The sequence below is a fragment of the Diadema antillarum genome, unplaced genomic scaffold (assembly GCF_040938485.1).
Source record: "Diadema antillarum isolate AM-2024a unplaced genomic scaffold, OU_Dant_1.0 scf00000034, whole genome shotgun sequence".
NCBI lineage: Eukaryota > Metazoa > Echinodermata > Echinoidea > Diadematoida > Diadematidae > Diadema > Diadema antillarum.
This window is the reverse complement of record NW_027270923.1, coordinates 820720-845992: the sequence shown is the minus strand read 5'-3', so window position 1 is coordinate 845992 and position 25273 is coordinate 820720. Positions and strand designations below refer to the sequence as shown.

The window sequence follows — 25273 nt, the reverse complement described above, 5'->3', positions numbered from 1 at the left end:
CCATATAGACGATATATTTCAAAATATGATGACAGACACACACACGTGCATACACAATCAAGGGAAAGAGTAATTTTGCCCTTGATGGAATCATCACTCCTTTGAACGTCCACTTTCAACATGATACAATTACACCATGGTAATTTGTATTAGAAAGACAAGCATCAAAATGTAGCTCTTTTATTGTTCCTGCGAATAATGCAATCTTGGTCTTCGAAGAACGTGATTTTGAGAAAACATGTACCGTTGATTTCGGTCAATTAACGACAAAGGTAGTCCTACATGTTTTCTCAAAATTATTTGCCTTAGGATCACATCGTTCAGTGACCATGGCATAAAATCAAGTCAAATGATTCCAACAATCACGAGTTAAGAAGTTTTGCAAGTTTGAAATCAAGTTTTGCTGCCACGCCATACCTTCAGGGTGAATATAACCTCAACCATCGCATACTATACTTTTCTTCTATACAGCCTGCGGCGTGCAGGAATGGTACTGCATGTCTGTTGGAATGACGTGTCTTACGCCAAAGTCATTGTAGCCATGAATAAAAACTGATTGCCTTTGAACTTCAGACTACAACTATGTTCGTCTGGATTGTATGCTCTACATGTCGATGCTGGTATCGCTAAATCTGTTGCGCCTAACTGAACGTTCACTGACGCGTTTCTCATGAAGCGATCACTGCATTGAGAACATAAATCGATAGCCACGTAATTGTTTTGCGATTCATGACGTTTCATAGTTATGAGGTCATGCGGGGGCACTGTGGCAAAGTGGATAAGACTTTTGACGTTCAATCGGAGGTCCCGTGTTCGAATCCTGCCAAGTGCCTTCACATTTTCCATGGCACTACCCTGCAATCATGGGATAAAGAAAACCATAAATCAGTATCTATACTGTTATTGTCATCATCAACCCATGATGGTTTCGGTACGTCCATGCGCCTCATTGTTCGTTGGTTACTATGAAAAATGCACAACAGCAAGCACAATGCATTTAGAGACATGATAATATAGGTCATATCAAACTCTGATTGACGTCGCTGGTGTCCACTCAGACGGGAATAATTCAGATGTAATGTGTGGAAGGTTAGATACATAACTCAGAGTACATTTTACTTTCATGAATCATGTGCCATCGATGATTAAATACGCGCCATATATCTTCAGAGGCTCGTTTAACATTAGTCTCTCTTCAAGCAGTTTTCTCAAGAATACGTGCAAGGGTGGTATACAGGGCAACCTCAGTATGACATGCTACTCACTCTCGGTTTTGCTGATGGGAGAAGAGCCAATAATTATTTGGTGTATACGGACGAAGGGAAGCGGACTGAAATCCCTCCTTACGTAGTACGTACCCACTTACACTCACTACTCTAGACTCTAGATACTTGCCTCTACCTGCAGTCTGAGAAAAAGGTTCAACTTTGCACCTCTTGTCACACTGGAAGCACTTTTACCAGTATCACCCTGGGAGCACCATTATGGGTGTAACTGTGCACCTTCAGACCAGAAAGGTGCAAAGTTGCACCTTTAAACGTGCTAACTGGTCTGAAAGGTGTAACGTCATACCCCAAAAGGTGGTCCCAGTGTAACACTGGTAAAGGTGTAAAGTTGTTTGTTGTTTTTTTTTTTCTGAGCGTGTATAGTGAACTGAGATCTCATCCACGGAGAGTCATCAATGTGACGTGCGTGCCCTGTCGAGATTTGAACCAACAACCTCGGTCAAACCACACGCACGATCGGTGTTAGGGCGGGCACCGTGTCCCGGCAAACAAACAAGTAAACATTCGTTGTCTGTCGCTACGGACGACCGTCTCTGGTTGATCCGCTGGAGAGAGGGATGACAGCGGGCATTTACAGTGCTAACATACAGTACTAAGTAATATATCTCTCCATGTCACCTAGTGGGCCCCATACAGGCAGGCGGCTCGCTGTACCATAACGGGCAGTCCCGACCCCGGGTTATGATTTTAACACGCCTATAGGTCATCACCCCCACATGGTAACCAAGTGGTCACCCCTAACGAGACCTATAACGCCAGAAGGACCATGTAATGGATTCTTGATGGCCACGAGATAAACTTATCAACAAAACTTTGTTATTCCCTTCGTTAATGACAATGAATTAACCTGGCTATATTAATCGCGAAACAAGAAAGCAGTACAAGGGCAGAACTGATGAGCGGGGTCAAGTTACACAAACACTGAAAATTTATCGTCTGATGGACTCTGCCAGCTTTGATGGAATGATGCACCATCACTGGCTAAGTGGAGCGCAGAACAACGATATATTCGGTGGTATATTACTGTAGTATATGGATGAAATGCGTTCGTGCGTGGACTTCCGCGCGATTTTGACATCTCGTCGCAGAATTGAAAACGTGACTGTTCTGTCAGTCAGCAGCTCGAAACAGAAAAGACGTGTGTTGATAATATCCACGCTGTCTTGTTGCAAAGAGCAAAATTGCAAGGGACTTCATTTTCAATAATAATTGTAGAAGGCAGTCGATGCATTTTACTCAACTTCTTATCTTAGGGAGCATTCCCTCCGGGCTGCCACTCTACTTTTGGGACATGCTTCATAGTAAAACAAGAAACTACATGCACCACAAGTTTGGTCCACGGAACTGAGGAGTTCTCTTACCTTATCTCCCTGGTTGAACCAGGAGGATAATGATAAATCTAACACAATGTGGAAGATAAAACAGTCAGTGACAACAAAAGATCGATGAAAAACTGCAGTCATACATAGTTTGACGAAAACAGATCCGATATCTGTCGCCTGCGTAAACATCGAGTCAGAGTAAGTAGGTCTTCTTCTGTGATTATGCATAGTGCAAGCGTCTTATCTCATTAACATTCGTTCAGGGCAACATTTTTATATAAGATTATGAACAGAATGAAATATACACAAAGAACGCTCAGAACAATTCTAGAAGAGGTCATCTTATTTCAAGCGCGTTATACACCCCTGGACCCCACTTCATAAGAGATTTTGGGATAACAACTCTTGCTGGAATGGCAACTTCCAATAGTAACAGCCAATCAGGACAATACAGGAAGCTGGACTCTTGCCGTTACCATGACGATTGCAATACTAGTAACAATTGCTACCATATCAACTTTTTTTTTTGTGTGTGTGTGAAAAGAGGCCCTGGAGAGGCATGATAATGATCTAAGAGTGTCATCAGATTATTAGGTCTAGCTTGTTATAATACGTTTCTCATTGCACGTACCGTACTGATCGCTCAACGAAGTGTCGCGTCGTAACGCGGTTCACTGGAGAATCAGTGAGCCTTATCTTGTTACCTGAAGCACTTCAGTGAATGGGTCGCATTAAGTCGCGATCGCTAGTGGCATCTATCAACGGGAGGAATGGGTTGTAAGCCAGAAAATGTAGACATTCTATCTTATACGCAGGTCAGGTAATATCGGTTTTCGGCCGAGAAGAGATGTTTCCCTAATCAAAGCACACCAGTTGGACAGAGGACATCGCCGATGTGTAGCCATCATTTTCGATCGACCGATCATCTACAATCTGGAATTCTTCCCGCTCTTTGACAAAATATAATGGATCAACCAGTAACGGAAGCCGAGTATTAAATGTATGTCTCGCCCGCTAACTGAATGAGGTACTTGGAAGTGTATGACGCTTATAGGATGAGGGAGGCGTTATGCACTTTGAATTTGACGTCTTATCCTCTTTCTTTCTAGATATACGTGTACTAGTTTCAACCAAACTTGAAAACATTTGTGCGCTTTGTTTTCCTTGATTCTTACGGAACCAAAATGGGACACGGAATCCCATCATATTCCAGGCATCAAGAAGAGACAGTCCCTTTAAGAAAGCCAAGCATGCAGTCTCGACATCGTTGGACTGGATTCTCCCGTCGTTCCCCAAGTAGCTATGTCCCGTCTCTCAACGCCGTTATCAAATCAGTCATGTATACCTGCTTCGCCACTTAAGAGCCCCCCTCAATTCTCCCTCCCCCTGTCCCTTCTTAAGACTCCGTCGCTTAAATCAAACCAATAAACATTAACCTTAACCTTGTTAGAAACGTCTGGTGCTCATTGAATATGGTAACGAAGCCGTGTGTTTATTACATTAGGGGTTTGAATACATGGGTCATTGCGGCTACAGTGCTCGACGTTGCACAATGTTATTAAAGATGTAGTGCACGCGGAGGTATGCAGCGTATCCAGCTTATAGCGCCATGCTCCGCTACGCTTAATTAGAGTACCACGAGATCATCGTCATTATAATAAACTTGAGCTTGTTCTAGATTGTGGTGAAAGTTGATATGAATCGTTGCGCTTAGTTCTCTCCACACCAGCACCTCAGTCACGCCTGCCAAAGGACCCGATGCCTCCCGTTGTTCGTTATTTCTGCAAGACAGCAAAAGAAAGAAAGGAAAGAAACAAAACAGGAATAGACTCAAAATTCGTTCCAGAACAGCTCTTACGACTTAATGTATGACCAGCTATTTTTATTAGTGTTCTCTTACTGTTTTTAAAGTCGATATCGCTTTATATTTCATAGAGCAGGTCCATAAACAAGAAAATAATATCAGCAGAGGTGACGCATCATAACACAATCATATAACATAACATAACATAACATAACATAACATAACATAACATAACATAACATAACATAACATAACATAATATAACATAACAGTGTAACATAACGTGACATAACATAATATAGTATTACATCGAACGTATGATAACAATCGTTGTAACATAACAAGTATAACCTAATATCACATGACTCGATACATTCTTAATCATTTTTTTTTTTCATTTTGATAAAGGTCCTGAAAATAAATCCAACATGAACTCTTACAGAGTTAATGCAAATATTGAACTGCCTGATTATAAATAACAAAAATGATGAAAAATAGAAATATCATCAAAAAGCTACATGACGGTCTCTAGGGGAAAGTGACTAAACAGATAGACGAACAGAAACTGTTTCAAAAGTAATAGAAGACTTCTCTGTAGTATAAGTGTAGTGGATGTGTATTTAAACTATACCCCTATTACACATAAACGACTGATGCATCAGTGATGAAGTGATGTCTAGAAGACATAATTGGACACAGCTTGGTCGTTGGCAAATCTTTAGATCGCTCTTTTGATGGACTTCCAGTCATGCTTGGTGGCGTAGCTCAAGTTCCGGTACATCGACCCCTGCGAGGATCGCTGCGGGAAGGCGGAAGTTGGGGTGAGGGGAATATGCAATAACCATGATAACGAGGGCACTCCACGGAAATTCATCGTGGTACTTATTTGATGATGCGGTGCGTTACACGGCGAATTTTGTCATCCGGTGCTACATTCAAACAAGACAAAATACGCCCTCAGAGCTTCTTAGTTTAGCGTTACGAGGAGAGAAACAAACAAGAAATTCTTCCTGGAGACGCTTCCGTCAAAAACCCGTATACCTTAACAAAACTTTTATAAAAGGAGATGTCCCAGGGATCTTTAGTACTACACCAAGAAAACAGTGCAAACCCTCCCTTTAAAATCACCTTAGATGCGGTCGTCAGCACTGTTAGCAATGTAGACATGTCATTTGAGAGTGGAGTATATGATGTAGAGTAGGTTCTTGACGCCATCTCGAAGAAGGGGGGGAGGGGAGGGGAGGGGAGAGAGAGGCGTAGGGGTTTCTCAGCTCCTAGCCTGTCATAAATGCAGACCGTTCTGTTATAAAGTTGCTTTGCAGGTTAAACACTTTCGTTATCGATATCTGGAACGCGGGATGGGCGATATCAGCTCTTACGCGATTTCAGTGACATACTTAACAGAACATGTTAGGAAATGTCTGGCTATCATATGTGCATTCTGTCGATTTTGATTCATCTTTATGCGCTTGAATATATTCTTCCCGTCATAAGCATAATAGCTTTCAACTTAAATATGAAATGATATACATTCCTATCGCCAATTATGTAATGTGTACAGCGCTTATTCCTGCCCTTATAGCTAGAAAAAAAAGCATTTTCATCAATTCCTTGTTGTTGAGTTTCGTGTCAGATGAAAATCGTATACATGCAGATCGCAAAACTAGTATAAACACGCAACAAAACCCACACAGCTATAGCTTTACGGATAACACAATACTTAAAGTTATATGCTCAAGTGTGATTGTGTGTATAGGGAACGGCATAATGAATAACCTATACATGAGTCAGCACGTTTTATGAAATGGACAGTTCTCAAGAGAGAGACAAAATAATCGTATGAAATCAAGAGTGTAAAGGCTGAGGAAGCAGAAAATGTGCCCTATTATAGAATTTAACAAAAAAAAATCTCGTGAACATTTTTGATCTGGTTTTCTAAAATTCTCTTGATTGAATATGAAATTATAGGAGAAAACGTTCTGATTATTTAGATGTCCACTGTTTCGATTGTTTTCCCGGCTGATCCTGCAAAGAGCAAAACAAACAAACACAACAAAACAAAACAAAATAAAGCAAGAAAACGGAGGAAAGAAAATGCTACAACAACATCGATAACGATAGGTATTGAGCACCGTCGTAAGCATGACGAATCAACCAGCACCCGAATGTGAGTGTATTCGCGTTCAGCCAGGATAGAAAGATACAACGAGAACGTCATCATTTGAGACTCGAAAGGGGTTCTCTGTCGATTAAACACAAAATCAGATAAAACAACGCGAAAGAGACGAGAACAGTCTGTTGGCAATCAGCAGACGAACAGATGCATGGTAAATGGAACATCTTCGTCCCCATTCCCGAGCCATGTCGACAACAGATGACTCCAATAACTGCAGACAGCTGTCGGGTCCTGATTGCCCTCGGAACGTCTGGACGAAGAGTTCGTTGTAGGTTGGACCAGAGAGGTTGGAAGAGAGTCCACTTTCCTGGTTGGACGCAGAATTTCAAATCTTGTTATGATCGCCGGTAGGTTGTCCACTCTCACCAATTTTTACCAGAAACACGGGATATACCGTTCTACATTTAAGAAGAAATGGCAAATAAAAGAAGTAAACACAGTCTTGATTCCTTTTGATGCTGCGTAACTCGGAAAAGATTTCAGACAAATTCGCTGGTCCGAAGATTCCACCTTGCCTTGAGGTGCAGCAAGTGTCTTCTCACTTAATATCGTAGGTCAGCAGTTTTGACCAAAGGAAATGGGTTTTGTTAGCCAATCATATAGGTATAAATTCATGTTAACTGACCAGGGTGGCGAGAACCTAAGGTGATATCAGCGTCAAAGTGACATGTGGATTGAATGATTCTGGCTTTTCAAACGTTCATGAGATATCATTAAAATAAATGTGAGAGGGCGAAGGGACGTAGAAATGCACTCGCCTGTTGCATTCCGCCATGTCGTACCATGTGTTTTTGTCATAGGTGTGAACATCAGCGAAATGTGCCAAGGATGGAATTCTCGTTAGAATAGCAGTGTGCGTGTATGTTTCACCAAAAGCAGATCCGTGCCAATAATCGTGTTCATTTTGTGCGCATGTGCGATACATGAGCGCTTTTTTTACGGGATCGTTCGATGACAGATGAAACGCTGTTTGCAACTTTGTATCCTTGTTTGACACCAAGAATTGTTATTCCTGTTGGAAGTCCGGAGAAAAGTTGTTGATTGTGTCTCATTTTTTTTTCCTGTTTCGCTCTTTCACCTCCTGCATAAGTATGAATATAATTTTCCATTGTGCTTCTCTTACCATTTTTTTTTTTTTTTTTGGTGACAAGATGCACATTTAGCATCTTATACCCATAACAAACCGTCATTTTGCTCGTCCGTTGCTGTACCAGGTCATTATACTTTACTTATAACCAGTGATTAGCAAAATTGCGTGTTAGGCAAAATGAATGGCTGGTAATATGTACGCTCTCATTTCATTATGACCTCCTTTATAGTCATTGTTATTATGAAAATAGATATGGGATTAAAAAAAAAGTAAAGAGTATAAAAGAAAGAGAGAGACGAAGCACCGAAATGTAGGTCATCTGCAATGTATTCTTTTGCTGCTCCTTTGATACCACCGACAGATGCCATCGACACGGCTCGGCAGCGATAACACTCCTCATCCGTCCGTCATTCTTGTACTTTTGACTTCACATCATTATCTCCGACTATCTCAATCTTCCATCATCACTCGTCTTCGACAAACCATCCAAACATGCATCCCTTTATCACTCCATGCCAGAGAATCATAACATATAATGACCTGTTCTCTTGTCGAGAAGGTGGTATGTGATTGCACACGCTGTGTGTGTGTGTGTGTGCTTCAACTACTACCATGTGAAGGCAAGTGATTTAGGAAGACGGGACAGTTCATCAGTGAGTAAAAGGAAATGGTTTGATCACCAAGCATCAAATGCACAAGTCTGTCCATTCTTGTAAATTTTTTCGTTAAATTTTCCAAAGAAATTTTACGACTAAGTTTGTCATTAACTTCCCATTACTTTTTTTAAAAGCGTTTTAGTCACCACTCTGCTTTAAAATGTGTCACATCAGTTAACCATTGTTGTATATTGCATAGCAAACTTGAAAGTAACTGATTTATTCATGGACATTGAGCAATCAATCAAAGCAATCAACATGATTTTTTTTTTCTGTGAATACAACGAGCAATGACGAGATACAAAGATATTCATACTACCGTCATAATGATAGCTCATTCAAAATAATACTTTTTTATTTGGATGACATAATCTCATGCATTCATTTCACTTGCATTCATTAAAAAACTACATACAGTTATCGTTAAAAGTAAATTTCTTAGATAAAGGAGGCGCCCTATAATCCCAAGAGGTGTGGGGTTAAATCCCGGGCGACTGCATGCGAGGCACGCGCGGGCATACTCTGTATGGTAACCGTGATCATGACCATCAAACAATTAACCATCTATTGACGCCACACGTCCACCTGCTCGGCCGCGTCAAAATGCTCCGGTATGCGATACGACTCGTCATCCACGCCTCCCATCGCGGGATCGTTGCTTGCTTGCCACCGTCCCCCCGCCCTCAAAACTGTTGGAAGGAGGCAGAAGAGATAATGGAAGAAAGGGAAAGATCGAGAGAGAAAGGGGATGAAGAGAGAGAGAGGAGGAGTAAAGTTGAAAAAGAGTGGAACGATACAATATAAACAGTCATGGTGTTCGAGACTAACGGCGCTGAATTCGAAAGTAATATCGTCCATTACTCTGTGCAACGTGTGGAATTTCAGCACAGGAATATAGGTCGTGTTTACCTCGTATAGCCCAGGTGTGGAAAAATTGTCTAGTTGTTTGATTGAAATTAAGGATGTCGATTGATAACAGATGCACTCAACATGTCTATGACCATAAATGATGTCCTGCTATCCATTGTAGCCGTGTGGGCAGTGGGTATATGCACGGGTTCCATTGCATGTGTGATGTTTTGATAACACACACCACTTGATATGTACTTTCTATTTGGACTACTTTAATATCGTTACAATTAAAGTTACGGTATAATGGTAGGAATGTTTCTATCTGAATTACGGCAGCAATTCAGAGAGGATAACATCTATGGAGCTTCACTTAAAGCGATGGACAGTATTGGTGGAGATGAGAATGGGCTTTTTACTTTTTGCGAGATACCGAGAAAACACTTATAAAATAGTACGGAGCATACCATTCTAAGAGGAATTCAAAATTGATTCGATGAAAATTAGTTTTGGAATGGCTGAAATATCCAAAAACAGAGTTTAAAAAAAGCGACAGTAATAAAAAGTGGGTCCTGCCTTTTATTAGAATTGCTCTGTTTTGGCTGTCTCAGCCATTTCAAAACGAATTTTCATCAAATAAAAGTTGAATTCTTCATAGAATTACATGCCCTTTCATATTTCATAAGAGGTTTCTCATTATCTCACCAAAAAATGTTAGAAACCTGCAGTTAGACCTCAACCAGAACTATACAATCCCTTTAGCAAAATAGAACAACTACAAAAAACAATAACAAGCAAACAGACATCCATAAGAGAAGGTAAAAGATTATTTGCAGACTTAATGGCCTTCGATATAAAATTATGCTATCCAAGGTAGATAATATGAAACTTTTTCGTGCAAAAATATACATTTATATACTCTATATACTGCTTCCATATCGATACTCTCTGTTATGTATGACTAAGACACTCCGAAACACCAACAGCAACTTTTAATTTCTTTGCTGTCTTTATTGCATTCGCTTGGTCGTTAGTATCTAAGGTAGATATGGAATTATGTTTTTTTATACACATAACATGCATTTTTTTTTTCTGTGAACAAAGTAGAGTCATTTACAAACCTCGGTGTGTCTGAATAATTTAAATCACCCCACCCCTTACCCCTCCCACAACCACTCCCCCCCCCCAAAAAAAAAAAGCAAACAAAAAACTAACATGCAAATCAACGAGGAAATCATTGGATTGACTCAAAATCGTGTACACAAATCAAAATGCAGAAGTCAAACAGTTAAGATAATCCGTTGAGTATCTCTTACAATCTAAATCTCATTTTTCGCATGCTTTAACCATGTTGGTGAGAAACAATGAAAACTATTCAATTTTCATATTACTTTGTCTCTTATTGCCTCTAGATGTACTCGCGTCGGAGTTCGAGACCGAACTGCACTCGGGGCTATTCGACAAATACGACGTGCTGCCGCTCCCCGTCAGTAACGCGTCGGAAATCCTCAACGTTTACTTTGGACTGTCGATACAACAGATTCTTGACATTGTGAGTCTCATTTCAATGTTACCTTTCCTAATGTATGTTCCTCTCTTTATATGCTTGTTTTGTTTTTAAAAAGGAAGAAGTTTGTGTTAAAACACCTTTTACCATTGCGCTACCCGCGTATTTCGTTACACAAATAATGAATGTTTATGAGTGCAGAATATTTCATGAGGTGAAATGGAGTAGATCAATAATTGTATCCTTCAGCAAATTAGATATTCTCTGTCCATTGCACGAATGAAACACATTTATCATTTGTTCCGACACGGCTGGAAAGTTTCTATTGCTGTCCAGATGATTCAGAGTTTCATTACTATCATTTTTTTTTCTTGTATAAAAACTGGGGAAATTCGGGTAAGTGACTGAGACGCGACTTAAAGCTAGACTGTAGCCAACTTACGAACTACCGGGGCTGCCCTACTCCGCACTCAGTTTCATGTTCCAATCAATAGCTACTTTGCGACCTCTTGCACTTGAATTATGCAAATAAGGGGGCCGTGACCAGAGCCAGGGACCGCCCACCGCGATTTCGACAGCTCGCACTAATGAGATAAACAGGGGTCTTTATTGGCCGCGCGCGTGGTCGTGGCATGTGTTCCAAACTTGATCCAATCAGACAAGAAAGGGCAAGATTGAACGCTACTTTTAATCTTTCTCCCCCTCTCTCTACCCTCGCCCCCCCCCCATCTCTCTCCCTCTCTCATTGTCTTTTTTCGCTGCTTTCTCTCTCTCCTTTTTTTTTCTCTCCCTCTCGCCGTCTCTCTGTTTCTGTCGTCGTTCATTCTGTACCTAATGAACTGTCAATCTTCCTGTATAGTTGAGAATTAGTATGTTCGTGAACTTCGTTTAGGGAGCTATATAGGAATGTACGGCTTGTTGAATGTGGGTCGACAGCCACACAGCAGGCGTAAAAGAGATCAGACACTTTGTGGTCTGAAGAGATTTGCATCCAGCGAAACGTCGGAGGATTTTGTTTTTCGTTGGAAAGATACAGTATATCCAGTACTACAATGCGCGGAATATTGCGGATTTCTTCATTTTTTTTTTAAGCTCACGGCTTCGAATAGTCAGTTACCGGAATCACTAGTAATCAGTAGCGTGTGTATAAAAGGTATATTGACACGTTCAGTTGACATATCGATTTGTGAACCTGTTATGACAACAAAAAAAAACCTTTTTTGTTTATGTTAAAAAAATCAGAGTGCTTTCACTGCATCAATGCTATTTTCCCTTCCTCTTCAGCACGGGGACAACCGAAATGCAACTGTCTTCAGAATTCTTAGCCAACGGGAAAATAATGATTGCAGTAATACATATCAGAATGAGAGTGATCAAAATATACGAGCAGGCATTTCTCTCCCTACATCCATGCTACCAAGAAGTGACAAAGTCATGAAGATGAAATATGGAGTTATAATATGAGTAAATCCAGGGCACTAATCATTGTAAATTGATAATACATTCACGCTGGCATGTCTGAGGAGTCCCATTCACGAGGTATATACTATGTATAAGTCTACATTCGGAGCAGTTTATAAATAAACTGCTATCATGCCATGGAATTTCAGCCTCGGGGTTACACTGATGACGGTGTGGACAGGCTATACTGCCGTCGTGCACGAAAATTAGCTTGAAACTGATCGGGCATTTGATGAAGACAAATAACATATCGCCATCACGCCTCGAGGCAAAAAGGCGAGTAAGTCGAAATGGGAGCGAATCGAAATGAGGTATAGCGAGGGGGGCTGTCGTAATGTCAATCTTCAAAAGTAAATGGATGCTACAGCAAGCCAAAGGGGTAATGAGGGGGGTGATATAGAGAGCCTAGCCCCCCCCCCCCCTTTCAGATTGGCTTCTGCTGATTCACTTCTTAGCATGTGACAGTCAGTGTGAAGGAAACTTCCCCAAATTTAGATGAATGTTCCAGTGCCAATCTTTCAATGTAGAACAGAGCTATGGCAATGGGGGAGGGGTGATGGGGTGGAGTGTGTATGCCTCTCCTCCCCTTTCACACCTTTTGTTGCTGATGTTTCCATCCGCATATTACATTAAGTAAATATCCATATCCTATTCAATGCTGGATCCAACATGCCGTCATCTACGTTTCTTTAGTGTAATAATTCAATTCAATTCAATTCAATTCAACTCAATTCAATGCAATTCAATTCAATTCAAATCAGTTCAATTCAATTCAAACTTTATTTCATTTTTCGAAAAGAACATAAACATTTCCCTTTCCTCTTTGGTAACAGAGAATTAGGATGCATAATCAAAACAAAGTAAATTAAGAAAAACATAATTGTGGAACCTTGGAGTAACAATTTGTGTCCTACTCAATACAATGCCTCTGTGTCATTTTTCTCTACTCGGTAAACTAAGCACGAATACGAAGAGAATAGTTGCCTTTTACTTTGAATGCCCAATTTAGGCTTTGGCATTTTTAGAATGCGCATAACAACATGAACTAATACAATCTACATCATTATTTTATATATTCATATCCAGGACGAAAGAAATCAGGTGCTGACGTCAAAAGTCTGGGTAAAGCAGGTAAGAGAGAAAAAATAAAAAAGAGGACATTTGAATATCCTCATAATTAGTTTCCTTTCTTGTCTGTTCGTCTGTCACGGTTTATTTGTTTAACTCGTAAGTTGTATTTTAATTTTTTGTTCACAGGGAGCAAATAAACAGACAGCCATACAAACAAGACCATGAACCTATGACCGAATGTTACATTTTAATGGGTTGTGCGATCATTTCAAACTGGAGCATTTACGTCCACCATAGCAGCAACAAATAACTTTTAGATGATTGGCTGTTGCCTGGCTGTTGCCATAGCAACCTCAGTATTTTATTGTTACAGGTTACAATGGTTACAACGTGTTGTACGGACTTTCCGTGTGGCATTGCGTATCATATTACTCGTGTTTTAGCATAGAGAACATGTTCTTGTTCAAGTTCAAATCAACGTTGAGTGACACATTATTCAATTGCACAGAAATATAGATATGACTGAAAAACAAACAAACAAACAAACAAACAAACAAACACAGGAATCATCAACTAAGTAAATAAATCCCCGAAATACATGTAAGTCTGTCGTGTTTCACATAGTTCGTGTCTGTTTCGGCATAAAAGTCGTTAGAAATCAAGGGGATACCTTCGATGAGATAGACTAGACACGTGATGTATATAAGGGGAATACTCATTTATACTGATAGGATGAAGAAATCGTCATCTTTAGGTTCCTCTGGAAAAACAAAACAAAACAAAACAAACCCAGTGTATGTACAGTAAATCTTACTTAGACGTGACACATCTTGAACGTTAGCTAAGTTAGCTAAGACGCAATCAAACAAGATGAGTAGATAAAATTGAACTAGTTCAGATAAATCATGTTAACAATCTAAGTTTTAAAAAAAAAGGAGAGGGGGAGATAAAAATGCAGAGTGCAAACAATGGACATCAAACATATTCTTAACAGCATTATATTCAAAATCAATATCAAGAGGACATGCCATGTTTTCAAACCAGCCACACCCACTCTACTATTAAGGGGTGCTACATTTCATGAGATCATATCAGCTCACCTGATTCCGTGTCAACATACTGCGAACACAAGGGCATCAAATCAATTTCAGATTCACCATTATTCGTTTATCTTGGGTTTATGTAACAGAGGAATAGCAGGCTGTCAATACCGGCCGAAACAAAATGCTCGCCATTTCAAATTCCCTTTGGCGATGATTGGAACTGGCTTTGCATGCTCAAAATTTAGATCATAATAACATAGAAAATCAAGCATAAGCGTGATAAGTCTGCGAATACTCATTTCTGATTGGCTGATACCTAACTTATGTTTGATTTTCTGACATACGTTTGATTGCATCTTTTTATGCTCCCACTTAGTCCAGTTAAACTGCGCCAAAAGTAGTCATTACCTATCGGGAATACACTCATACTCTAACGAAATTCTAAAACATTTGTCTATTTTTGTTCCAGCAAAATCAATAATTTCTTACCGCGCACTACTTAAACAGATACCATAGAATTTTACTTGTCTGTGACACTTCATTTTAAGATAGTTGCCCTATGATACACGCACAGCAGTCTTTGCCGAAGACAAAGTACCGTAGAAGCACTTGCACAAACGTGCGAAATGTATTCTTCCAGTCATGTGAGATGCGTGACACGGCGGTATGGAGTTCAGTCAAATAGTTCAGTCTGAACCAAAATAGCGCCGACAATGAGCGCAACTAAAGGGTATCAACATCTCTGAAATCCCGCGTATGACTCGGATATCTAGCTGCCATTTATCTTGATGCTTTGAACACATTATACGCCATTTGCAAAGGCTCCTCTGCTCTCGTCTGTCGACAACGTTGTTAGTGTGGATTAAAGGGACTACGAGACGGGACGCCTTTAATTGCCATCCTTTGAATGAAGTTCGAATTGTGCCTTGATATTGGTACGAGGAAAAACTTGTCTTGTATGATATAGTTTATTGCGCAACAGCTATACAATTCTTTTGGTGGTTTACTCATTGTTTCTGCTGTTGCCGTTGGTGCTGTTGTGGACGCTGATCATTTCCTATGTATTCGCAGCTAAATCAGTGGTAGTTTTGCATGTCAATGAGTGGATATATGTGTATGTATCCCCTTTCATTTTTCAGCATGGAGCTACGGATACATACATATGTATATGGTGTTTTTTTTTTCTAGTAGGATACTTTCAATATAAAAAGGGAGAAACATGAACACCGTTCATGATAACCGTTCTGTATATTTATGGTCGTTAATTCCATCACCAAGTCATTGAAAATGTGAATGTATTATTAATTTAAGCTGTGGTACCTTCGTCTATTCCTTCTGTAAATTCGTAGGCTCTATAAACGCTGCTTTAAATCTGAAGAAGATAGATAAAGTTTATGACACTGTTATGTGGTGAATAACTCCCCTTTTTTGATTGATAATTATACTTTTTACAGAAATGTGCTTATATCAGTGCTTATATCAAGTACAAACACATTAACGTGTTAACGCGCATATAATCAATGTAATCGTACCAATATTTCAAACTGTGCATGTGGTGTGAATGTGGTACGAGAGTGTGCGTGTGCATGTTTGCATGAAGACATCAATGTTTCTAGGTAGATTTGTAGGTGTCCGAATATCTTTGTAACTTCATCTGTCTCGATTATCTCTGTCTGTTTTGTTGTTGTTGTTGTTGTTGTTGTTGTTGTTGTTGTTGTTGTTGTTGTTGTTGTTGTTTTGGTTTTCTGTCTTATCTGTCCCACTTTTCTTCCTCTCAAGTCACAGTGCCGTGATGTCAGGACGCTTATCACGCAAACTAAGTTCTTTCAGCTTACGTGTTTTAGGTCGGGTCTGTTGTTGTTGCTTTCTTCTTCTTCTTCTTCTTCTTCTTCTTCTTCTTCTTCTTCTTCGTCTTCTTTTTCTTCATTTTCATTTTCTTTTTTCTTCTCCGTCTGGTGCCTGTTGATTACTGTTACTCCTTTAATGTAAGGGTTTCGTAGGGTGAGTGGTCAAGTCAAGTTGGCAGTCGGCTTGAACCACTTTAAGTGTGCGATCCGTAAATGCCTTCACGTTCGGCCTAAATGGCACAGGCACGGTTATGATTGCTTTTACGCGTGCTCGTTCTCACCCCCTTCACCTCTTTAACTCAAAAGGCAATTGACTGATGGATGCGTTTGGTTTATCTGTTTGAACCCTGTGGAGATTACGCCTTGATTTGTTGATTTGGTGTTCCATTCGTGCCCAGTAGACCATCGGTCTCAAGGAATATTTCCGATAAACTCACAAGCCGACGCATTTCCGATTTCAAAGACACGAACTAAAAACGGATTATAATATTAAAACTAAAACACAGCAAGGAAACACAAATACAATACAATCAAACAAAAAACACAGCTATTTCATCAATAAACTCATTTTCAAGGCCTATGTTTCAATTTCCGTCATGGTGGCCCTTATATATCTTGCATTACTTTTATATCATTGAAAGCTGCAGCTTTCTTCATCTACCCCCACCCCATTCCCCGATAAGAAGACAATACGTGGTAGTAGTATAAATAGATATCGTGAAAATTCGATTTAAAACCCGATGTTCTCGGAGGGGATGAACATGAAGACCTCTTTTAACCCTCTGCATGCCACGTTACTTTCCTGTCCATAGACTTTGTGTGTGAGATTTGTGCACAATTGACTCATTGGCATAGGGAGGGTTACAAGGAAACAAAAAAAGATGTAGAGTTTATTTTTTACATTCATATTTGTGTATTATGATAAGTTCTTATACGAGCCTGAACCACATCAGCCAATGTTCTTCAAATACAGTGTAGCATTTTTTTTTTGGCATCCTAAAAGTGAGCGAGAGAATACTACGCTTTCAGCTGCCTTAGGTCTTCGAATTAGTGCATTCTATCTCTCTAACGAAAGGGTGAGAAGAAAAGGGGTATCTATTACTTAAGTTATTTCTTCACTCTATCGCCATAATGCGCATGCATGGTGGATGAACGATGAACGAATGTTTTCACCCATCAACTGTAAAACTGTTGAAATCAATGGATTATTCGGTATGATATGCATCGCGTAGTATTCCTTTCGCTTCCAGCGTAGATTGAACCATTAAAAAAGTGCTGACGAGCTTGCGTAATGAATCCGAAACACGTGATTGGACATGTGCGATAACATGCCTTGATCAATGCTATACTAAAGCTAAGCGTCACTTTAAATGAACAAGATTACGTTGCCATGCTGCATTTACCTCTCCCTTTCTTTCGCTCTATATCTCTCCCTCACCCCCCCCCCCCCTCCCCTTCATTAGCAATGGAAAGACTACCGTCTGCAATGGGATCCAAAGGAGTATGGCGGGATCGAGAGGATCAAAGTACCCAACGTGAAGCTGTGGATACCGGACATCTTACTCTATAACAAGTGAGCGCCTGTGTGTATAGTGCTTTTATAATTAATATGCCAGTTGAAGAATGTATTCAATTTTATGGCTATTTTCTGTGACAGAACCTGTATAGTTGCAAGCTTTTTTATGCTCAATGCATTTCAATACCTGAAAAACTCTTGTCGGCCAGGCGTCAAGCAAGTCTCGGCAAAGTTTACTGGTTGTCAGAAAAAGCCTTTATATTATAAATATAATGAATGCACATAGAACTGGGATGTGTCTGTTAATCGTTAAGCTGTGTGTACTTACTTTAACAGAAGTAACCAAATCGATGTGTACCATTAATGATACATTGCGGACACGGTATAGTTTAGTCAACATCAAAATGTGGTCAACAGCGAACACAACACTGTTATAGTTGTCCACATCAATTACTTCGCTTTAAACGGGTGCATAAAAACAGACAAACTACCAAACAAGCAAAGTCAAGAGAAGTGTCTTCACGAGATGCTAGATAGGGTCATACGCTATCTAATTCGATCAAACTTTTGAATAAGCCTATGCATCGTACATGCAGAATAGATATTGATATGACAACATAAGGACGTAAGCCTCTGTGTTGTTTGGTTTTGTAATCGATTGCGACTGCATGTATTCCCTTCTTTATGAAGCAAATCGTACAGCCTACAATATAAATGTGGTGTTCAGAAAGAACCCACATATCTATGCCATATGGCTGCAGAATTGAGAGATTAAACGACACTATACATGTATATCAAAGAAATTTTCAGTATGCGTGAGGGTTATTTTAAGTGCATGAATCCTGCTTATACTGTATTGGAAAAAAAAGTGTTTATGACCCTATATCTAAAATATTCTATTCAAGAAGGTGGACATTATGATTTATGATAGCATATGGTGTAAAAAAAAATCTTCCTGATATTCGATGTATCGTAATGATAAATAGTAATGACGTGCCAAACTTTTATGGTAAGCTTATGTCTTTCTGTTTGTATATCTGTTTTCCCCCAATAGAAATAAACACAGCGAAAGTGCATTCTTTGATGACTCTTCAGCCAAAGTCACCTCTGTTGATTGGAGCAATACAAGACTATTATAATGTCAATAACGAGCATTAAAGAACATTTCTGAGCATTTTCGTTCTTTTTATTTCATCATTATCCTACATAGTGCTGATGGTCCATTTGATGTCCAGTCTCGATCTTGGGCCAGCGTCCAGTACGATGGCCTGGTCACATGGTTCCCACCAAACGTCTACAAAAGTTCGTGCAAAATCAACGTGGCGTACTACCCGTTCGACGAGCAGCACTGCGACCTGAAGTTCGGTTCCTGGACCTACGATGGCGACGTGGTGGACCTGCTACCCATCTCTGATAATGCAGACAGGCGAGATTACTGGGACAATGGCGAATGGCAGATCATTAAATCCCCGGGAACTCGCCATCGACAGTTTTACCCGTGTTGCGCAGAGCCTTACATTGATATCACTTACACACTCACACTGAGGAGAAAACCGCTGTATTACTTCGCCTATGTGCTGATGCCATGTGGGCTGATCTCGTTCAATACAGTACTAGTGTTTTATCTACCGCCGGACATCAGCGAAAAGATGTCACTCTGTATGTCCGTTCTTCTCTCTATGACGGTCTTCCTGCTCCTGATCACAGCGCAGATTCCGGCCAACGCCAACCACTTCCCGCTGATCGTCAAGTACCTGCTTTTCACCATGCTGGTCGTGTCCTCGTCCATCGTCCTCACCGTCTTCGTGCTGAACGTCCGATTCAGGTCCCCGGAGACCCACACGATGTCGCCGTGGGTTAGGCGCGTCTTCATCGAAATCATCCCGAAATACCTGGGCATGAGTCGGCCCGAACAGTACAATAAACGTTACCGACACGTCGGGATCAACTTAACGCGGGAAGCCATGGCTAGCGGCGCGCTGGACTCGCATAAGATCATTATGGAAAACAAAGGAAATAAATACACGGTGCGAATGCGTCGCGACATTGATGCCGAGATGGACGATAATTCAGACGACGAAATACCAGGTAAAGATGATGACATCAAGATTACACTGACCATTGAGGAAACAATCTCAAGTACGCACCTGTTTCAGGAAGATACGTCTGGTTAAGAAATTACCATTCATGCCATTAGTTCACTGTATTATATGGTTGTCGCTCTTGACATATCCCTACTATGGTACTTTTCAGCAGTCTTTCCAGAAAGAGTGGTTAAAGAGGTTGAAAAAAAAGAGGATAGGATATTGTACTGTTTTTGTGAGAAAGGAGGGTGTTCCTTTGCTAGAAAAATAATAGTTACAGCAATAGGATGAGCAGAAAATGGAGCACAGTGGGTACTATAGTAATTAGTGAAATAGGTTAAAATCATCATCAAAGTACGGGAAGAGTATCGGTATTGTTGTGGAATGTGATGAAAAAAAATCTTACAAAGGGAGATTTAAAAAAAAGCGGGATGGGCCTGTGTGGAGCCCTAAACATAAAGTCGTTTACAAAGAGCAACTAGCTGTGTAAACTTTTTGCGATATTTTACGAAGAAGGAAGAAGGTAACTAGAGATTGCTGTGTTGATAACAAAGGGAATTAAATGGCTGTGACGCGTGGAGGAGAATTCTCCTTTTGAGGACTATAGTTCATTCATAATCTCCAGAAATGTATTTTTTTTTTATATTCTTCTTCACGATTCAGCAGCATTTTATCAAAACTATGAAATCGAAAGTTCCAAACATGAATTATATCTGCATGTTACAAGGGCAATAACTTATTCGCAAGTAGCACTTTTCATACGATTGTTCGGCGCCAAATCATAAAGAGCTGTCACTGCATTTTATCCAGTTTCAAGAACTAGAACAGCACAGCTGTCGATTGACTGAGAAGTTGCTGATAAATGCTGAAAACTCATTTCAACATTTAATAACTTTCACTGCAACAACAATAAGATGAAGTACATTGTAGTTTGCATAAACTCGGTAATGAAAGCATTATCCGTGTGAATACATGTATTTACCACTAGTTATGCATCTTTCACTAACCTTCTGATGTATCCAGGTGCCAGCGGCTTTCGACATGGCCGCTACCTGCCGACGATGGCGCCCTCCCAAGAGGAGAGCGAGGCGATGGTGATTCACAAAGCCGTAGAAGAGATCATGTACCTTACGTGGCGATGTGCAAACGAAGAAGATAGCGAGAGGGTAAAATTTCTCCTTTTGTGTTCGATTTACAGCTACCATTGATTTTTCCTCACATTTGCTTAACTCGTCACAGTCCGTTCAATAGTTTCATCATTTCATTTCATTTCCGACGAAAGTATACAATATGGCAATTGCATACAAACAAAGTAAAGTACAATGCTACTTTTGCATATCCAAATGAGATTTGAATTCACGTCATTTGTTTCCAATGAGAAAATATACATACTTTAGATGAAGAAATGCATGTAAAAAATGTAACTGAATCATAACAAAGAATAAGTCGGAAATGGAGGGGACTGCTGAAGATCATTGTACAACATCGATTTTAAATACCTTCCATCTAAAGTTGCATTCGGTTTATATTGTTCGATTTAAAAAATGCAAAGATCGCCGCTTCTATCATTTTCCTTATGATCCTAAAGCTATAGGGTTCAATACAATTAAATAGATGCAACGAAACCATTGCACAAATAATGTAAATCCTGAGATCTTGTAATTTCGGGCACCAGAACCATGCATTGGGAAACTACTCCGCATTATTAATCACTATCCAATCAATCCTGATAGTTTTTTTTTAAACTTAATCTCAACTACTAGTAACCAGACCTTTACATTAATCCCTACCTGTTCACGTTGAAAGCAAACAATAGCTCACTCGGCAAATTTACCTGTTGGAAAATTGAAATTATGAAACATTGAATGGACGGCCGACCCGCGGGTGAAATTTGTTTTGTTTGTGCGATGTGTTTTGGAAATACACGTATAGTTATGTTAAGGTTATTTCCGTTATAGCGCCCGGACGAGGATAGATTTCATCACGATCTCAGAAATATTATTCTTAAAGTTTAGCCGTTGGAAAGTTAATTATTTCATTCCGGTGTCGACATCTCTGTACACACTGTTCTTTTAATTTTCTCTTTCTGTTTTTTTTTTTTCCTGTCTCTCCCTCTCTGAGTATAATATATATATATATATATATATATATATATATATATATATATATATATATATATCTTTACCTATATGTATTAAACTTTTCCTTCATCGCTGCTTTCTGTAACCACAGGAAAGAGAAGACTGGAAGTTCGTTGCCATGGTGATAGATCGCATCTTCCTGATCATATACCTCTGCGGGGTCTTCATCGGCACTGTTCTCATCATCTTCGAGGCGCCGCTCGCCATCGAGTTCTTCCGCGAGTGGTTCTGCTGCTACGAAGACTGGGCGCTCAACGGATCGAGTGAAAATTCGAACGAGACCATCATCTATAAGTCCTGATCGATGGTGGTGGTCGAAACGGTGAAGAGCTCTCACCCCGACTGCAGATTTTGTTTCGATTCGTGGCCGAGCCACTGTAGGATCGAGGGGTGGCAAACAATCGCTGGATGACGCCACCTACCTGCGTGTAGACTCTTTGCAGCATGCCAACATTTTTATCAGGCGGCCTGGCCTACTGCATGCCCCAGGTTGTATAACCCAAATGATGGAAGAGGGTGACGTGGTACTCTCATTGAAGAATGCCCTCAGTCGGTTGACGGTTGCATGCACCAGAAGTTGGGAGATCTCGCAATTTTTCCCCCGTCGAGCTCTCGTTTGATCCTATGGGGCTGAAACTTCTAAAATGACGTTGGCATGACGTTGAATTATCTTTTTGTTTTTGTTCTCTGTGCAAAGACATGGCACAACAGTCTGTGCAGTTACAACATCAATCTGTTTGACGACGCCCATTGTGAAGAGCGCCATCTAGTCTTTGAAAAGCGGCAACGTTCTGACAGATAGTATTTTCATCATGTTCATCGTGTCAGGGTGTATTACATCTCTGTGCGTTTCTCCCTTGAGGAGCTGAACGCAGCGGGAACAGGAATGGCACCAGCATTTATGATAAGGAAAAAAAAAACCGAGGAAGCATACATTGATGTATCGCTTATTAAGAGCACTGATATTCTGACAACAGTCCGCTTTGCGTGTTGCAGTAAATGAGTCTTTCTCTCAAACATTTTTTTTTCTCTCTAAATGTATTGCTGTTCTGATGACATGATGTCGGCATTTCTGTCTTCTATGAAAATATTTCCCTCCTGTATATCTATGATGATTTGACTGAAAAGAAACGTTGCCTTAGATGAGACAAGGCGATTATAACGTCCATATATTTTTTTTCCATCGTATATAATAATTGCCGTAATCTATTGTCAAGATTGAAGATTCAAATCAATATTGTCATGGACCCCGTTTTATCAAAAGATATAATCGATTACAGATTCCCTTACCACACAGGCTGCCATAGACTTCTGATAAAAATCAAGTATGTAATCAACTATTACTCTTCATAAAACAGGGCCAGCATTCAGGCATAAAAAATCATCTTTACAGTCTCCAAATATATAAACAGACAAATATGCAAAAGGAAATGGACAAATGTAACCAAATGACACATACACAACGTCGACAGAAATATTACACGTGAGAAGGTCAGATAGACATTACTAAGTTACTCGGTCATTAAAGCTCTTTATCACCGGGGTGATTTTTTTTTTTTAAACTACAATGTGTAGATGTCATGACATTATTCAATTATCCGCGCCTATGTTTTAACACTTTTTTTAGACTGGTACATGATAAACGTATTTCGCATTTTTGAAATGATCGACGTCTTTCCTCTTGGAGCTATAGATTGGTGTCTCCTTCTTCGGTATCCTCGAATGTAAACACTCTTTTTTTTTCTTCTTGTTTATTGTCTCTGCATACGTTTATTTATTGAGCACTGAGAAATGTCAAGTACATACATTTGCTGGTAATTTACTTCCTCTTTCTTGTTAATCTTTTTTAAACACAAGATACATTTTCACGATCACATTTGTATGATGTTGCTAAAGTTTGACACAATCGTTTCATTATGAAGGAGCTCGTGTGACAACTTGTAATAGAATCATTGAAGAGTAATGCTTTTAAACATCCTGAATGATGTAGAACGCATTTAACAGCTAATAGGTGGGGAAACCTTGTTATTGACTTCAACTAATTCATTCAATTACAGTTACCTGACGTCTTTCATTGGGGTCGAAAACCCGATACGAGGATATCATGTCGCGTGGAATGTTGCTTAAAGGAATGCGAATCCAAAGACACATTTTTTTCTCTCTCTTTAAAGGAAACCATAATGTCTTTGGCTTTCGTACATTAGGTAGAATGTGTCTGTTTTTGGCGCACATGAGCGGCGTTTAGACAAGTGGCTACATTTTTTTTTTGTAGTTTTACCAGTGTATATAACTTTGCTCCAATGTACTTATACATTAACCGATTCAATCCTTAATTTCGCTTTCTTTCCACCATTCTTCTGACAGCTTATTTGATAAAAAATAGTTTTGAAATGGCTTAGATATCCAAAAACAAATAGGTTTGAAAAAGGTGGGTCCCGCCTTCTACTAAGACCACTTAGCTTTACTTTTTAAAGATATTTTAGCCATTTAAAAACCGATTTTTATCAGATAAACCTGTAGCTCCTCTTGGAATCGTAGGCCCTTTAATATTTCATACCAATGTACTAGTGGTTTCTAATTTTCTCGCAAAAAGTTAAAACTTGAATCCCATCTCAACCAAAAGTATACCATCCCTTTAATTTTTTTTTTCATTTTCTATTAGGATTTTCGTATGATATTCATAAACTACAGTTGATATTCGATTAGAACGATCGTAATTACTTTGTCTGGAACATCGACGTAATTGAAACGTCCTCATTATTTCACTGAGGCATTTGGGAGAATGCTCTGCAGTCAAATCTGAAGCTGCAATAACTAGGCCTATATGAAATCACGAGGCGGTTAAGAAGTGAATTGTTGCTATAAACGTAATCCAGTTCGACTTGCAAGAGAGTGAGTATTGTTGTTGAACTTTAAACGGCGTAATAATCACCGCATCGGTGGTTTAGCATGATCGACAGCTGATATTTATGACAAGAAAACAGTCACTGCAGTGTGGGTATGTATACGTGTATACGCAAAATCCGAGCTATGCTGAATGGGACTGCTTGACTGTGCCTAACAATAACACGTGTAACAAGCACACACTTCTGTGAAAGTATATTATAGGCTTACCTTCATGTGAACATAGGCTGCTGGCCATTTTACCATTTTAACCGAACAGCTTATCAAAGACTCTTGCGTTATATTTATCCTTCTCTTTAGTTTTTCTGGTCTACGTCAGTGTCAACTGCATGCATTTTCTTTTCTAATACTTGATGATGTTCATACATGTATATTTGAGCAAACAAAAAACAAACAGACAAACAAGGGCTTCCATATTTTTCGAGACGGGAAGAAACTAGTTTTTAGTAAATGGTCTCTCATGTCGAAATTTAGCCTGTACAGTCAGTCAGGAATTAGATGAATGTTGTCAAGGAA

General features: G+C 39.7%; 1 protein-coding gene across 1 annotated transcript; it reads left to right on the top strand.

Moving 5' to 3' along the window:
- The first annotated feature begins 9324 nt into the window (after nucleotides 1-9324).
- On the top strand, nucleotides 9325-22154 carry LOC139743478 (neuronal acetylcholine receptor subunit beta-3-like). Its single transcript, XM_071653964.1, has 7 exons — nucleotides 9325-9379; nucleotides 10596-10735; nucleotides 13238-13282; nucleotides 17576-17685; nucleotides 18839-19716; nucleotides 20736-20878; nucleotides 21945-22154. Exons 1-7 carry the CDS (start codon nucleotides 9325-9327, stop codon nucleotides 22152-22154), a joined length of 1581 nt encoding a protein of 526 aa, XP_071510065.1.
- Nucleotides 22155-25273: the final 3119 nt, after the last annotated feature.

Coding starts and splice junctions, on each gene's coding strand:
- LOC139743478 (XM_071653964.1), top strand. CDS start 9,325: ATGTCTATGACCATAAATGATGTCCTGCTATCCATTGTAGCCGTGTGG. Junction 19,717..20,735: donor TTCAGACGACGAAATACCAG/GTAAAGATGATG, acceptor TGATGTATCCAG/GTGCCAGCGGCTTTCGACAT. Junction 20,879..21,944: donor ACGAAGAAGATAGCGAGAGG/GTAAAATTTCTC, acceptor CTGTAACCACAG/GAAAGAGAAGACTGGAAGTT.